At 39.0% G+C, this 17,701-nt stretch overlaps 1 protein-coding gene across 29 annotated transcripts in view; it reads right to left on the reverse strand.

The window, feature by feature from the left end:
* SOX6 (SRY-box transcription factor 6) overlaps nucleotides 1-17,701 on the reverse strand; it is a 415,066-nt gene that overhangs the window by 81,765 nt on the left and 315,600 nt on the right. For all 29 annotated transcript variants that reach the window (XM_066997629.1, XM_066997630.1, XM_066997638.1 and 26 more), the window contains one exon: nucleotides 11,895-11,974. In XM_066997629.1, coding sequence (XP_066853730.1) covers nucleotides 11,895-11,974 — 80 coding nt within the window. The remainder of the gene's footprint in view (nucleotides 1-11,894; nucleotides 11,975-17,701) is intronic.

Consider the following 17,701-nt stretch of genomic DNA (forward strand, 5'->3'; position numbering starts at 1 on the left):
TAAAATAAAATTTAAAAAAACAGAAGAATAAAAATTCATTTTAAGTTTCCACTGGGTAATACTATTCAACAAAGAATCTGAAATTTGAAGGTAAATTCTTATGTGAGTTTCCCATATTTGCTTCTACTAGAATTTGTTTTCAGCAGTTTTATAGCATAAATTCTACCTCACCAAAATTGTGGATCGCACCAAAGTTCACAGAGTAACAAGCTCACCTAAGAAAGCAAGCAAGGACCAGGAAGCATTGCAAATGTGGAAGGCAGCTGCAAACAAGGGCTCTAGTACATAAAACTCTTTCCTTATCCAAGGAAAGCAGATAAGCAGCACCTACTTAAAATAAAAATATAACCAGATCTATCTAGAAAACATAACCAGGTCATTGCACCAGATCACCAATTTTTTTTCCATTCACTTTACAATATCATAATTCTACTTTCTCTGGTGACCTTGTGAACCCAATTATTCATACACGGAATTTAAAATGTTTTCTGATATAATTTTAGAAACTTCTAGGAATCTTTTCTTTTTTTTTTCTTTTTTTTTTTTTTTTAATTTCCTGCTAATACAAACTATCTCTAACAATAAATGTGAGAGGTCTCTATAAGCAGCAGTTAACCATTCAGACAGTTGCACTTGCTCTGCGCATGGAAATGTGTTCTGGACTAAAGCTTGTGTAAAAAGGATGAGCTGCTTAAAGAGAACCCTTGTTATATGGGAAATAAAATCGTATGATTGAAAAGCAATTAATTACAGTAAGTTTGCAGAATGGATGATAGCTATCAAAGCTCATCAAAAGTTGTATTTCAGAATCTCATGTATTTCTAAATTAAAAAAAAAATAATGGCAGCACATAGATGGGTTTTGTGAGAGAAGTCAGGAGTTTCATTCTGGCTCATGTCAGCAGGATTATAAGCAATTATGAGTAACTGCTTGTTGAACTGTGTGAAATGAGTTGGTGAATGAGTTTCCTAGTAAGCACATGTCCGTGTCACTGGTATGACTGCCAGTGATGTAGACAGTCCTAGCTGAAGGGGTCTAAAAATATAATTATTCTCCTAATCCTACAGGGATTTTTACAGGATTAAATCAATTCAGGACAGAAGACGGCTGTACAATTGCTGCTTCTAGTGTGGACCTTCTAGGTCTGTCAACCTGGCTAGACAGAAAAATCAGAGGCTTAAATAAAAGAAAAAGAAACCAGAACAGAAAAAATAAGTGGCAATAAATCTTCTCTAGAAATATTTTGCAAGGTCTGGCACAGGTTGGTGGGTTCATTCACTGTCTGACCACACAGACGAACAAGTTGCCAAGTACAGCTATTGTGATATTTCCCTGTATGGAACTATACAGACATAGAACAAGAAAACTGAACAGTCACCCACCACTAATCATACTGAGAGGCGAAAGCACTACAATTAGATTTCTATGGGCTCCCATGACAGAATAATGAGACGCCATCCCACCAATAAATGGGTGCAAGGCAAGAAAAAGGAAGAGCCCTTCTTTACCTCCCACTACCTCTCATAATTCCCATGTCTGGGTCCCCGTCTTGTGAGAAGACGCCAAGGCAGCTCTACAATTAAGAGCTGAATTTTCAAAAATGTTGCTTGGGGTTGGAAGCTGTAATGTTTTCATACTTTTATAAGAGACACAGACAGTTCATGTGGTAGCTTGCAGCCATTCTATTATTTTCACTAGCAAAAATGGACAGAAGACAAGGATATAATAAATATACATCAGCTCTACTGATCAGTAGAAGCTTTATCAGTCAGCTGGGGCACATCTGGAAAAAAAGTCACTCAGGTGCGTCTATAGCATCCCATTCAATTAACATACCATTAAAAATGGCTTGTCCCTGTTCAGCCTGCTGTGTTACCCGATAAGTCAACATATTTAAAATGTATATTTAAATGCAGAAAACAGTGAAATGTTTTCTTTGTGCAGCAGAAAACAAGCGCCATTTACAGGTATTTTAAACCATTACCAATAATTGTGCTTTACAGGCTGCTTGGCAGATCTCTCACACTGATCTTTTACTGTATATTTAGAACTTTCATGCACCTTCAAGGAAAATTAAATAATTTCCTTAAAGGAAATGCACACAAAATTATGCAAAACATATTCAAATCAGCTTATAAAAATTACATCTAAAAAACTCACATTTACACCTCAAAACTAGGTATCTGGGAATTTACTGTTACAAATTCATTGTACGCTCATGTATTTTGCTCCAGTAAACATGTATTTCACATAAGCCTGCCACGGTTTCTGATACGTTGTGGGTGTGACGATATTTCAACAGAAGTGCTGGGACCGCATTTAAATGATTATGAGACCTGATCTTAGCCCTCCCCGAGGTGTTGAACACCACAGCAGAATAGATGGTCTGTACTGGATGAATTACAGAATCACAGAATCGTCTAGGTTGGAAGAGACCTCCAAGATCACCTAGTCCAACCTCTGACCTAACACTAACAAGTCCTCCACTAAACCATATCACTAAGGGCTACAGCTAAACGTCTTTTAAAGACCTCCAGGCATGGTGACTCAACCACCTCCCTGGGCAGCCCATTCCAATGCCTAACAACCCTTTCAGTAAAGAAGTTCTTCCTAACATCCATCCTAAACCTCCCCTGGCGCAACTTTAGCCCATTCCCCCTCGTCCTGTCACCAGGCACGTGGGAGAATAGACCAACCCCCACCTTGCTACAGCCTCCTTTAAGGTACCTGTAGAGTGTGATAAGGTCACCCCTGAGCCTCCTCTTCTCCAGGCTAAACAACCCCAGCTCCCTCAGCCGCTCCTCGTAAGACTTGTTCTCCAGACCCCTCACCAGCTTGGTCGCCCTTCTCTGGACTCTCTCAAGCACCTCCATGTCCTTCTTGTAGCGAGGGGCCCAAAACTGAACACAGTACTCGAGGTGCGGCCTCACCAGAGCCGAGTACAGGGGGACAATCACTTCCCTAGACCTGCTGGCCACACTGCTTCTTATGCAAGCCAGGATGCTGTTGGCCTTCTTGGCCACCTGAGCACACTGCTGGCTCATATTCAGCCAACTATCAACCAGTACTCCCAGGTCCTTCTCCGCCAGGCAGCTTTCCAGCCACTCATCTCCCAGCCTGTAGTGCTGCTTGGGGTTGTTGCGCCCCAGGTGCAGGACCCGGCACTTGGCCTTGTTAAACTTCATGCAGTTGACCTCAGCCCATCGGTCCAGACTATCCAGATCCTCCTGCAGAGCTTTCCTTCCCTCGAGCAGATCGACACACGCACCTAACTTGGTGTCATCTGCAAACTTACTGAGGGTGCACTCGATCCCCTCATCCAGATCATCGATAAAGATATTAAAGATGACTGGCCCCAGTACTGAGCCCTGAGGGGTGTCACTAGTGACCGGTCTCCAACTGGATTTGACTCCATTCACCACAACTCTTTGGGATAGACTTATTTCTATATTATATATTATATATTATATATAGATTACTATGGATAGTTCCCAGATGTGCTACTTAATAAAACCGTAAACTAGTTAAATCTGGTGACTTTTTCTAGTTTGTAGGACAAATGGTGCAACTCCTTCAAAGGACTTTACCTCTCTTTACTGTTCACTTCACTTCCAAAAATACCAGTGGGCATGATAACACACTTGCACTATTCTTGCATGTGGAATATTTCTTCATTTGCTTTCATGCTTAGCTATTTGCTGTATTTCAAGCAGACCACCAAAATATGGGCATTCTTGTGCTGACTTTACTAAATTTTGTGAATGATTTCTTTAGGTCTCGAATAATCCCTTAACACTGACACTTAAGCATGCTTTGTTTTTCTTTCCCTTTTTCCTTAAGATCCTCCCTCCAGCCTCTTTCTTTCAGGACTGATATGCAAGCCTTCTGTTGTGCCCCACAGCAATATGCAACCTTCATGCTGAGTCTTAAGAATAAACAGGTGATTTCATTACTTTCTGTGAGTTGGGATGATTTTCTGCTTTCTCAATCATAAGGATTTCAAAAGCATCACAGACCAAATACACAACCAACATCGTTGACAAGCAGGGTGTTAGGAGGCAATACCATTCCTATTCCATCTTCTAACAAGGCTCTATTAAAGAGTGATATCTACACACTGATATGGGGAGTTCTAACTCATCTTCTATGAATTTCCCTTGTTTTCTGAACTGGGTCAGTGGAAGATGATGCTCTCTACAACCAAACACCCTCTAAAACAAGGCAGATGATACCTGTCCAGTCCACAACTCTTTAAAATTCTTCTGTTTCCTGTGAGTGCACACACCCTGTGTGTGTGTATGTCTAGACCTAGAAGCTCCCACCTAACCAACCTTAATGTTTTTAGTTTTTTGAGATTTTTACTACAGATGAAAGGTGAATTGTTAAGTTTTCTCTTACCATATCAGTTAGGAAAGAACGATGACACAGAAGCGTATTCTCTTTTGTGTACAATGTAAAAACAAGTTTGCCTTTAATCTGATTGCTGCTAAGTTTTTAAACATCTGAATACGCTAACACCTTCACAGGCAAAAACCCTTCATGTTTGTATTTGTATCCAAATTAAGCAGCTTACTCTATAGTTATCAGAACTATAGTAAAATTGCAGAAACATATTCACTTGCAGCTAATTCCTGTAAGGCATACACCATATACATTTCTAGAAAGCTTGAAGGAATCCAACTGCCAGCTCACAGAATGCCTCACAGTCAGCCTGCTCCCCAAAGGGATGCCACGGTTCTAAAAGAGCTTTAAAAAACGTGCTCAGCCCCTAATGGCACACTGTAGCACTGGTGCCTCTGGTGCTCTATGAGTAAATGCAGCAGTAACTTATTTGCTTCTTATTGGCTTCTGAGTGGATACACACCCCAGGGAGGGAGCTTTGCAAAGCACAATTATTTTAAAATAGAGTCTGGGCTTTCAGTGAGGGGCTGCCAGTGGTTAAGGCAGCAGGAAAGTCTTGTTGACGCTGGGGGCTCAGCCTCCTCCAGTCACTTGGGTTTGAGCGTCCGCCTTAGTACAGACTGGAGACACGGGAAACCTCCTGCAATCCAGGCTATAAGGATGACATGCTTTTAAACATACAAGTTTCCTGATAAGTGAGTTTATTTCAGTGCCATTTATGATCCCAATGGTAAATTCTCCCTGTAACAGAGCATATGGGCCTGGAAGGCAGCTGTCCTGCTTGGTAAGATCGAAAGGTGCAAAAGATGGGAATCACGCCAGGAGCCTGATCCCTAGCTGCCAGATTGAAAAGTTTTCCTGCATGGGGGAAGAGAGCAGGTGCAGGATGAGAGCACTTTGGATGGAGGAGAGCTTGGCCATCTGAAGGGAACAGAAAGAGAGAGCTGTTCCAGGCTTGGTGACAGTCTGGTGGTCAGTGTCCTTCCTGCGGCAGGAAGGACAAGCCCAAGACTGGACTTAGGCTTGCCACATCCAAGACAAGTACTAGAACTGCTACAGACTGTAGAAAAAGCCTCTTTTTTAAACTGTTCTATAAATTTTTTATTACATAATGCGACACTGTTCCATTAAGCAAGAATGAAAGTAACAAAGAGTTGCTGTTTAAAGAAGTTATTGGAGATAGAGGGCATTAAATGGGTGAGAAAAGGGTCTTGCAGCTGTAATGCTGCTGGCTGTACCAGGCTGATTACTTTAGCTAATGGTTTTGTTTGTCTTTTTTCACTAAGCTGAAGAAAACAGGGAGAATTCCTCGTTTTACTAGGAATGCCTATACTGAAGGAGCCAGGAAAATTCTGGCAACAATTTCATCAGAATTGATAGGTTATGGCAAAAAGTCTCAATTTTGATGGGCTGTCCTTTCTTATGAAAATGAGTCTATAAGATAATTCAGGGCTGAAGATAAGAAGCAGTAGGGGAAAGATGGAGTATTAAGAAATTCTGCAAAGAAAGGAGGTTATATGATAAAATATTGACTCAATGATATCATTTTCATTGATGCTGCCACTGATATAATTCAACTTGATAACACAGATATTATACATAGACATAAACATTCAAGTAGAGAAAGGCACAAGTATAACTATTTCATTGATTTTAATTAAATTTTCTTAAGTATTGCAAGCTTGGCATATTTTTAATTTTATTTTCATTAAAGGGCTTACTTGGTCTCTCAGAGCAGTAATAAAACCTTCTTTTAACCTCTTTCCTTCCTCTGCTACAACCTAAATTTCTACATAAGAAAAGGACCAAAATATTTAATTTACTACTTCCATACACTGAAATTTGCACACACCATTCCCTTAATTTAGGCCACAATTCACTGTATCATAATAAGGAAGATTCTGTTAAATTATGCCCACCTAGAGCTCAGTAGTCTTTGAATGCTAGATAAAATCATTCTGTAAGGCTAATGAAGACAGAAACTCTGCCTGTAACAATATTAAGTTTGTTTTCTCTAGTGATTCGAAGAAGTGAGCAATCTGTCAGTAATACATTGAGGGAAATTACTTGTCTTATAGGAATTCCCGCTGACAGTCACTCACTCGCAGTGCTGACCCAAACATCTACCCACTGACAAACAAATTACAGTGTCTAACTTTGAAAAGGTAACTGGCTGTTTTTAATTTTGATTGGTCCCACCAAATCTCTTTCACATTTACCCAATCCCCATTCTTCATTGTGTTTAAAAAAAAAAAAAAAAAAAGGAAAAAGGAAAGGCCCATCTTTTTTGCATTTGAAAAAATTATTATTGCCTACATCTGAGAGTGTTATGTCAGATAAAACTGTTAAACTGTGTCTAACCAACATTAAGACTGGCAGCCCTGCCAGTGACTGACTGGGTGAGTGAACACATTACTGAGACAGCATTGTAGAAATTAATTTTCTTCAATAAAGTGATTTTTAAGGCTCATATATTTCACAATCTAAACATATGTCACTGTTTCATAAACAAAATAAATGGATTAAAATAATACATTACCAGTATGCTGACACATGGAGATATTTTAATTAGAAATACTTAAGCTGCGTAATATTTAACTGCTATATTTGTTGAAGAGGAGCATGCATCATTTAATAAGACATAAGGCAGGTACATCACTTTGCATGATGTGGTACCGGAGTGGGACCAAATCACCTCCAGTGTAAGCTATCACTATCAGATCACATTAGCCCCACTAAAAAATTGCTTTAAGTTTACAACATATAGAGGAAACTCCATAAGAGAAGCAGTCCACTAAAACAACTTTTTCATTGAAATAATAAGTCACCAAGATTCTAGTTCCTGAGAATAATATTTCTTCATAAAAGGCCACATGTAACATCTTAGCTATTTAAAGGCTGTATTTACATGACTGTCGCATTACGTTGGCTTCTTTCCTGCACATTCTTCTTGACTTGCTTTAAGGACCAGCCCTAAAATAGCTGAGGAAAGCAAATGTCAACTGTGTCCTGAAATTTATATGTGTGAGAGAACTGGAATAAGTAGAAATGTAATATATTGTTTACTGTACTGAGTGCCCTCTGTTCTCTAAAGGTCAAAAGCATTGTAACCTTAGAGTTACAGTTTCTGATTGTTCCCAGGGTTAAATACATTATCAAAATTAACGGTTCAAACCCCTCAACCTTCAGATATATGAGTATTCATGCCTCCATCTGCTGAACTGTTCAACTAAAAATAGCATTCTTTGGCCTTCACTCTACTAATATTGTGCCCCTGAGGCAGGCTATGCAATGCTTCAGCGGTGCGCTGGATCCGCACCCAGCGGTATAACAAAAGGTCATTTACTTTGTTTGCAATTAGAAGAAGGTATGAAGGAGTAGAATGAGATGGGAGGGGAGAGCAGAAATAGACAAATATGTGTTTAGCTAAGATTTACATTTTTTTTAATGAATTATAAAAACTTCAGGCTTCAAGAACACAGCTGCAACTACAGTTAAGACTTGCCAAGGTTCATTAGGGTTATAAGTGATAAATTTTGAAGGACAAATAGTTTGGGAAAGAAGTTATGAACTAAAGCTTTTTTGCTTTGCTTTTTTTCCTAGTGCTCACTTTGTTTAGGAATAACTCCAACTAGCATCATTGTAGTGCTTCCATTTCTATCAACAGTTTATCAGTTGTGGTTGTGAGAGTTGCGACATTTCCTTATTTAGCACATAGACTGCTTTGTAGAAGCATCTAAGAATTAAGGCAGATGTTTAAACCATAAAGAGCATACCGTAACATTCCTTGTTTGAAAGCAAGGACATATAGGTGCCACCTCTGCCACCACTGGGACTTCCCAATAACTAGGCTACTGCTACCAGCACCACGAGTTGGGAAAACCAATTTCATGTTCACTCTTTTAGCAAGATTACTCTGCACACATATCTAGAATCAGTTAATATCACTGCAATCATTTGACAACTAGGAACAAAATTCAGGGAAACAGGAAAGGAGAGAAATGGCAGAGAAGGTGGGTATATAAAAGAGGAGCAAAGGGAAAATTATTGACAGTTTTTTCTGCTCAAACTGGTTAATTAAAAGCAACATGCTTTTGTCATACACATGCATCAGAATTGGCTCACACATCACTGCGCATACCTGCTGCTGATGCATTTGGTAATATAATTGCAAACTATTTAGCAGAAGGTTGATGTGGCTGGATTCACTCACAGTGTTTTGAAGCCAGAGGGGTGACCTGGTTTGGTCCCTCTTCTTAAACTCACCAGCAAGGCTCTCTCCCACTCAGAGAGTCCCTAACAAGGCTTGGATCTAGCACACATATTCTTTAAATCTTGGCCAAATTGTTGAGGAACTAGTGAGACAAGGCTGGGCTGTCAATAGGAAATGCGGGACAGATTTTTTTTAGTTTATATTTTTGTCACCTTCATCATCACCATTGCCCTCACGCGACCAGTATCAAAACAAAACAAAACAAAAAGCTACCTGATGTCAACCTGGAGCAGAGCATGCTGCCAATTCTGGAACGCGGACTGGTGTAAATGTGTAGTAACTTTAACTTTCTTTCAGAATACTGAAAGCTACATCTGAGTATTAATGGTGCTTTACCAAGAGCTAATCAATGTGATGCAAAATTTCACGAGTGGATGGATAACAATGTGGGATTTATATTCAGGTTTGTTGTTGAAGGAGAATGATTTATTTTTTAATTTTTTTTTGCAAGGCCCGTGATACTGAAACTAGTTACTTGAGAAATTCCTACATATGACTTCAATAAAGATTTTTAACTCAAGGTGATGCATTATCCATTGGTGAAACACAGGCATACAATCCAGAGAAAATACATTTTGATACCAATGTGCTAAACAGTTTCAATAAAATTGGCAAACCTTTAGTTACAAATTGCCCACTGGAGAAACATCCTCTGTGGAATAATTGCTGTTGTTACATGAAGTACCTGGGAGTAAATTGTTTTCTGTCCTATTAGATTCAGAGTTTCCATAGAAGCTGTCCTTACACACAGAAGGATGAGAACACAAAATTGCTACTAACTCCTACTCAAAGCATAATCATCCCCAACAACATAAGTGAAAAAAGAGGAGAGGTTACAAGCTTGAAGCTGTCAGAGAATTTCCACTGCAGCTGGATGTGGATTATAGAATATAATTTTATAATCTATATAATGCCCTGGTAAAGTTCAAATGTTAGAGCTCCTGCAATGCTTGTTTTATTGCAATAGCTTTCCCTACCCATGTTCTCCAAACACACACACTCACATGTAGAAACAAACCTAAACCTGCAAATGAATTAGCTATTTCTCCCACTGGCTGGAAGGAACATAGATTAGTTTTGTGACCAGTATTTTTAAGCACTTAGGAATCTGCACATACCATGATCACAGCATTCAAGTAAATAAATAAGTGGGTGGGGTGTATGGAAGAAAGGAAGAAAGATGGAGAAAGAACAGGGAATGGAAGCAAAGATGAAAAATATGAGCTGAAATGCTACACTCTTAACAGTCTTCATGACACATCAAATATAACAAATTCCCTCCCACAAATATACCCAAATATATATATTTTTAGGGAACACTTAGGGAAATTACACAAAGAAAATGTTAATACTAGGAATGAGTAAAATTTACTCATTTACTCAAAGTTTGACAATCAGATGAGCAGGAACCAGCTGAAGGCCAAGTACTCTTTTAATTAAGCTCTTATGACCATGAAACATTAAATGTTTTGAAATACCACAGAAGTGAAATTCAAATAAAAAAGAAAGGGGGGAAACAAACAAAAAAGCTTTCTTTTATAATAAATACATCTGAAGGGAAATTCTGTGCCCTCAAGCACTCAAATCTTTCAGGATTTATTAGCACGACTTTCTTCTATGGTTGTTTTCTTTTCTCTAACTGTGCATGTCAATTTTAACAACTCAGTCTATCATTTCTGAAAATTAATGAAATTGCACTATTGCTGTAGGTTCTGATCAGAGCTGATGTGCAAATAGATCTGTGGGCCCCAGCTAAAACTGGATCTTTGAAAACAACAACAAAAAAAAGAATGGTGTGTGTGTTTTATACCCTTTTTCTGTTGCAGTTTAGCATTTTTATTTGTTTTTTTATCCCTTCCTGCATTACAGTCTTGTGTAAGCTATTTGTTGCACTGAATGTCAAAGGTAGCAAAAATAGTCTTTCTGTTCACAAAAGCTGATTTCTGAAGTATTTTCTCAACTACAGCTAATGTGATTTTTGCTTCAGTAAGTATGCAAATACAGATTTTCAAAGGTTAAAAAAAATTAAAAATGAGTACCTGGTATTTTTCCTTTTGAAAAACTCCCCTTTGGTCTGAAGTCTGTCCAAGGTAGTCTTAATATATTATTATCATGACCCAAAAGTATTTGGGGAGATCTTTCCCTTCAGTGTCAGGGTGTTACCTTTCCCAGTTCTGCTTTTAGGTTAGGTCAGACATAAGCAGAAGGGGTATTTTTTGACAGTTCTGGACCTTGAGTACACAGTGAGTTTTGGTCCCGTTCTCACTTATCCTACGTTAACTCTGCAAGAAGTTCCTATCAGCACTCAGCAGAGACAATAGGATGTTTAATTTGCTTTGGTCCCTCTGAAAAATGGTATAATTGCAGAAGGGTAAACAAAGTAGATACTTGGATATTAACATGGCAGTACATTGCTACTCCAGGCACAATTTATTTCTACTTCAAATGTGAACCCAGCTCTAACAGGGGTTTCAAAGGTTTACTTGCAAATAGTTACATGCATCTTTAATGGCCTTTCCTCTCATGTTCACTGTCACTTCCCTTCCACACATTTTAACTCTGAAAGCTTTTGACTGTTTCTTCATTATTTATGACATTGTTGTGTCTTTTCTTGTGAAATTAAAAACTTCTTGCAGCAAAAAAGCTAGCTAATAATATGGCACATAAATCTTTCTTTCACAACATTTCATTCTATATATGCCAAAAATAAATAAACGACCAAACCAAGGCTCCTGACCATGCTTGGCATCTGACCAGCTTAATGCATGGAAAGGTAGAGATTACCTAAATACAGAAGCCAAAAGAGTTTGCAATTTATTGTATTGTCAACCCCACGCTGTCTGAGAAAAAAAAAAAAATGGTTTTGATACACTCACTGCCCCAGTTAAACGTAGCACAGTGCAGCTATAGTGGAAAGCCTAAATCAAAATAAAGTAGAAAAATATCTTTGAACATGTCTCCCATCAATTCATCATATAATTAAAAATATACGATTAACTCTGCTGATGTAAAATACACAGAAGAATGTCTTTCACTCAGAGTAGCAATGTTGGCCGCATATTGCTGTATTTGCAGTACTGTAAGTACATAAGGTGTTAATCCTCCTGGGCTGTGCTCAAAAATTATTTAACATTCAGACTATTATTTAGCATACAGCTGGTTAGCAGTTTTCCCCTAAAATGTTGGCTTCGATCCCACATTTTTTTGTTCTGGCACATACCTGGAGCTGTAAAGGGCTGAGTCCAGAAGCAGCAGCAGCTGCCATTGTTGATGGAATGAACTGCACAGGGTAGTTATCACCTGTCGGGAGAACAATGCGTGCAAGTTCAGACAATGAACAGAGAATAGCAGCAGACAAGTGCAAACATGGACCTAGGATTGCCTGTGCTCCACAGCACTCCTTTAAGCCTAAACATCTGCAAAAACAAAAGGCTTCGCTGGGCACAGACTTGCCACGCTCCCTTGGAACTTTTTTGTTAACAGATAGCTGGTAGGCAAACTGGCAAAACATAAATGTGATACTCATGATTTTCGTTTTCAAAAGCAATGCTCAAATCAGGCATGTAAGCTTGGGCACAAAATGGGGCTTAAGGCCATAGACACACAGGTAAGACAGCCGAGGAAACCCCAGTGGTTCACAGAGGAAAAAAATATCTCTGGGAACTGAAAATGTGTGCCGACTGCATTGAGTGGTCAGCAAATACTTCAGAAAACAAGAGATACTACCGATCCAAAATAAGTGCAACACTACATTGCACGGTGCTGTTGAGACTCAGTCCATGTAAAGAGTGAATGAAGGCTGAAGCAGTTTAACAGTGAAATCTGTAATAGAAAAATTAATACAGTGAAGGATAAATTACACTGTAACTATGACTTAATGGAGTATCACTTCATCTCAAGCTTCTTATTTAAAGTCAGTGTTACGTACTATCTGTAGGCTACATTTTAACAGGCTGCTCTCCTGTACATTTTTGAGATTTATCATAATCGGTCTGTTTTGTCTGAACTTTTCCATGCTGAAAGCATAATGTAATAACGACAGAAAATACTGACATCCAAAATAATATAGTCAGGACATTCCATGAGTTAGATTGTTTTTGTCAACCCCCTCAGATAAATAGTGACACCTGAAGTCTTGGCAGTCACTGGATTCCTCAGAACTCTTCCTATTTACCACCTGAAGTGCCATTGTGTTCAGCTCAGTTTAAATGTTCAGTTGTTTCACTTTTTTAATAAATTGTACATGCTTAATCCACAAGGTCTCTTTGCATCATATCCATAATACCTCATCAGGCCATTGAGCACAGTATGAGCTTGTACACAGTCCAGTAACAATTGGCTTCTGATTGCACAGGGAGCTCAGCTACAATGCATTCACTAACACTATATTGTACTGGTGTCCTATGGAGTAATGTTCAAAATATCTCCTCTTATTTTCCCCCTTCCATGAGGTTGATTTTAGTTTGCAATGATGTTGTTTGTTGGTTGTTTGTTTTTTTTTCCTTAAAAAAAAAAAAAGGCAACAAAAAGCCTAGATCTTTTCTTAAAGTACTAAAGCTGTCTCTTTTTATGGTTAAGCAATTCTACTCATCTCTTTGATATTTATATGAAATTATCTGAATAAATAAGACCCTAAACTAAGTTAAATAATGTTTCTTTCAGAAGTATCTTACAAGGTTTAAAAAAAATCACAAAGATGTTGAATTAATGATGCTTTAAATGGGGGGGAAAATAACCATCCGAGTTATCAGCATGAACTGCCTTGCAGAACATTTTGGAGGCATTCTTTCTTTAAATATCATGAATTATTCATTCCTGTTCCACACAGCAATCTCTTCTTTCTCCCTCCCCCTCCACATACACTTTTTAAGTTCAATACCAGTTGCTTTATTTGTACTAAAACATTTTCCATGTCAAACATATTTTTTTAAAAAAACAAACTCTAGAAGAATTCCCTGCGGCACTCCTTTTTCACAGCTGTCACGCTCCTATGGTTTGAAATAGCCAGATATTTTATACACACACACATACAGAGTTTTTGGCTTCACAATTAACTCAGTAGTATCTCTACCACACCCTGTAGTGTTCTCTTGCTCACCTGTTGGCTACAGTTCTTTTGTTACGGGAAAGTATAATTTTATAGTTACGCCATTTATTTATTATGAACACATAATGCTGTTCTTTTTTTTTTCCTTGTTTTAATACCCTAAATTATGGTTAAGTCCCAGTGTGTTAGTAGTGCCATTATGCTGAGAACAAAAATTAATACTCTGTCAGCACTGGAATACTTTGCTGACACCAAGCAGTAAAAGCAGAGCAAAGGTATCTTCTTCTTTTTTCCCCCTTGAGGAAACTGAGCATGCAGGGAATGGGTTGATTTTAGTTTTTAATTACAGAATGTACATATTTTGCCCGTCTAATTTTCCCAGTGCAAGAATTGATCAAGAAGCTTCTCAGTAGCTGTCTTGGCAAGAAATCAGTCAATATATTGTAGCAATTTTTTTCAAATTTGTTCCTTAATTTGGAATGCTTGCGTGAGGATACATTCTTTTAAATTTATACAAAAGAAGACAGAACATGTTCAAACAGGTCTGCTTTAGGTACCGGTGTGTGCTGGCCTTTGATAACCAGGACTGCGAAGAATGCCAAAAGAAGAAAATCTGTCATGTTTTGCAAACTGATCTCTTCAATCTCCTTGCTGCGTTGATTGTCTATTTACATTTGGCTGCTGCTGTTTATATATAAATTGGTGTTTACAAGCCATGGAAAAGTATGCCAGACTTCTGTTTCATTTGTCAGGTTGAGCAACATTTCCAAGCGAATAAAATCAGCACACAATTGTACCATGCTATTCGACATAGAGATAATGTAAATGTTTCTCTGTTTGTCTTGGATGAAGCGATGAAGCCTAGTGGATTTTATTTATAAGATGTATGGACTTACTTTCCAGACCGTGGCTTTGTGAGCTGTAAGGAAATGAAAGAAGTCTGGCCAAAAGAAGAGACGGCTCTTGTGAGACCCACAGTAGGGAAAGTCATTGGTTTACTACCCATATTTCCTAAAACACAATTGGAAGACACAAACTGACTCTCCTCATCTGACTCACAAAGTTTTTGGTTTGATGATGGTTTGCCCATTTGGGGATTATAACTTAAAACCTGTCTCTTCACATATGGATCTCAAACTGCCACTTGCACACTCTCCTTGTATAATCACAGAATAATAGGAAACAGCAGCGGAAGAGCTGTGACAGACCACATACTCCAGGACCTACACTTCCAGGCATAATGAGCAGACAGAGGAAAGCGTACCTCTCCTCACAACATGCTGGGATGCAGCAGGGATACACACATCCACACCTGCAATATGCCCATGCTTGATGTGCATTTTGGTTGTGCAGGGACATCAAGAGTGAGGAAGAGGTTAACACAGGTAACTGGCTAAGGCAACACTATGCAGCATCTCCTCTGCCTGATGACACATCTTCAGGTCTTCCTGAACAGGGAGGATCCAAGCAGGGTTTGCCACAGCACTGCCTCATTGCCATCCTCACATCTCAGTAAAATCAGCTGCCCTAACAATTGTCTGCCTGCAGGGAAAGAATGTTTGTGCGAATCCCAGCTGAAAATATTCAGCTGCCTACTACCAATTCCAGGTCTCAATAGTTAGAAGTGAGGCACATATGGTTTGCAAAAACAGATCCTGAGGTTACAGATTCCTTGTTCCAACCAGCAGAACCCCACAGGGAACACGTGACAGACTAAGCGCTGGGGAATTTCCATTAGAAATGAGACTTATGCAGCACCTCTGCCATGCAAAGATACACAGCCAACTCAGTACACAGCTGATTTGATGTACATTTTCTGTTCTCACCTGCCAAGAAGAACACCAGCTTACTGAAAATAGAGTACTGTGCTGTTTAAAATTTAAGCCACCTCAGGAAAAACTTCTGAAAGGCCCATTCCAAATGGAAACTGCAACGATGGGTATCAGTGAAACCCAGCAGACCTATGAAGATGCTAGCTATGCAGATTAGTTATTGTAATCAATGAGCTTAATTAGCTTTATGACAAATATCTCACAGTGTTGGAATGCTCTGAGGTCAAGCCAGATGACAGTAATTCTGACAGTTTCTTTTGTCATGGTTTATCTAATTTTGTCTTCAGACACTTCGGAGGAGTTACTGTTGATTTGCTCCACAGCAAGAACAGAATCATGACAAAAATTTACATTTATTTCTTACTATTCTTCCCACTGGCCTAGGAAAATACTTTTAATTTTCACACTTTATTGTATTGCCATTATAGCAAATTATTTTAGTGTATAAAACAGAATGACCTAGGCAGGCATATAGGGTTTTCTTCTCAACCATTCTAATCATGGTCTTTATACACTTTTGATATGAAATATGAAGACATGCTTTGAAAATGCATTGCAGCATATCACTCTAAAATTTCTTTTTAAAAAACAGCACTTAGAGGTTTACAATCTCCATGCCTCAAAGTGTCTTTTCATTAATGTATTTCATAGGTACTTTCCACATCTGGTAAAGAACTGACAGAACACAAAACATTTTCAGAAGACTATCAAGCAAAAGGGGTCATTGGTTTCCAGGTTGCACTAACTGCCAATATACAGCCAGCATGAAGAGTGGCCTTCTTGCTCTGCGCTCAGAGCACACCCTCACTCTGTAGCTCAAAGAACGGTCTGGCTGCTGCCTAGCATTACCCCGTATCTTTACTCTGTCATCATCCTGCTTCCTTGTTGCCTCTTAGCCACAAATCTGGAAGGAAGTAATACTTGAGGCACTGCAAGATGGAGGCAGGAGCTGTTTTCCTCCTCATTCCACTCACTGCCTCTTGACCCAGGGCACTAATGGAGAAACACTCATCATATTCAAGGATACTCCAAGCCCACTGACTTTTCCTGGATTCACGTGCTTAGTTAAGTGAAGGGAAATTTGCACTGCGAGAGAAAGTATAACAATGCTTATGTTACCCACCAGTTCCAAGTAGTAAATACAGTGGTCACAGTCATAAAGCCAGAGTAGCTGCTTTGCTGTACTTGGAATTCAAAATAATCATATTATCTGTGTGGCATCTTGGGGCAAGTATTAGCTTCCTAACAGCTGCCACTCTCAGCTTCCCACTGGAATAAGGGGCAATCCCCACAACCAGGTACTCTACGAAGCTCGTCAAGCTTCTGCAGGTCAATAGTCACAACAGTCATTTGAGATGCAGAGCATCCTAAAGTTTTAATTAATCCAGTATACAGTATAAATACTGAAATATGTATAAAAAATTAATTAGGTGGTCTATGCAGCTCTGATTTCTCAATTAGTACTTACCATGCCGGAAAATTATATTACATGACTTTGAGATACATAAGGAAGCATGGGACTTTGGGGATTCTTTTTTCTAATGTAATTATTACTTGTCATCAGCTCTTGCTAACTTTGCCCTCTTTTACTTCCTAGAGCTCCAAAACATGGAGGAAGAGGGCTACTGCCACCTGATGTTATAGATCCTGCTAGGCAGTAGGAAACTGTTCTGTCAGATACAAATTATAGCTATCATATCAGCAAAATAGCAAATCATAACAGCAATTCCATGAGTTTTCTATTCATAACACATTTTAGAGCCCAGGAGTTCAGGAACCACTAAGGCATGTTCTGGAATGGCCTCAGAGCCTACTAAATTCTCTTTCTCTTCTAGAGATCTTTCTATTGAGGGCATAACCCACCATTGTTAGTTACAGGAATACCATTTTCTTACTTCAAGGAAGAGTTTAAATGCAGATTTGCAACGGTACTCAAGCTGCCTTCTTGACATTGAACTAAACAGCCATGTACTTGGTTCCCACTTGGCCCATGAGCATATATCTACAGTTATGCCCTCAGTGATTGTGATAATCACAACCCCACCCATGCACCAAGACTTCTTATCCTGGCTGCCCTGGCACACTAACACCAACACGCTGCTTCCAAATCAGAAATGGCTTGTATTTAGCCCATTTTGCAGGCTAAGC

Source organism: Anser cygnoides, chromosome 5, assembly GCF_040182565.1.
Source record: "Anser cygnoides isolate HZ-2024a breed goose chromosome 5, Taihu_goose_T2T_genome, whole genome shotgun sequence".
NCBI lineage: Eukaryota > Metazoa > Chordata > Aves > Anseriformes > Anatidae > Anser > Anser cygnoides.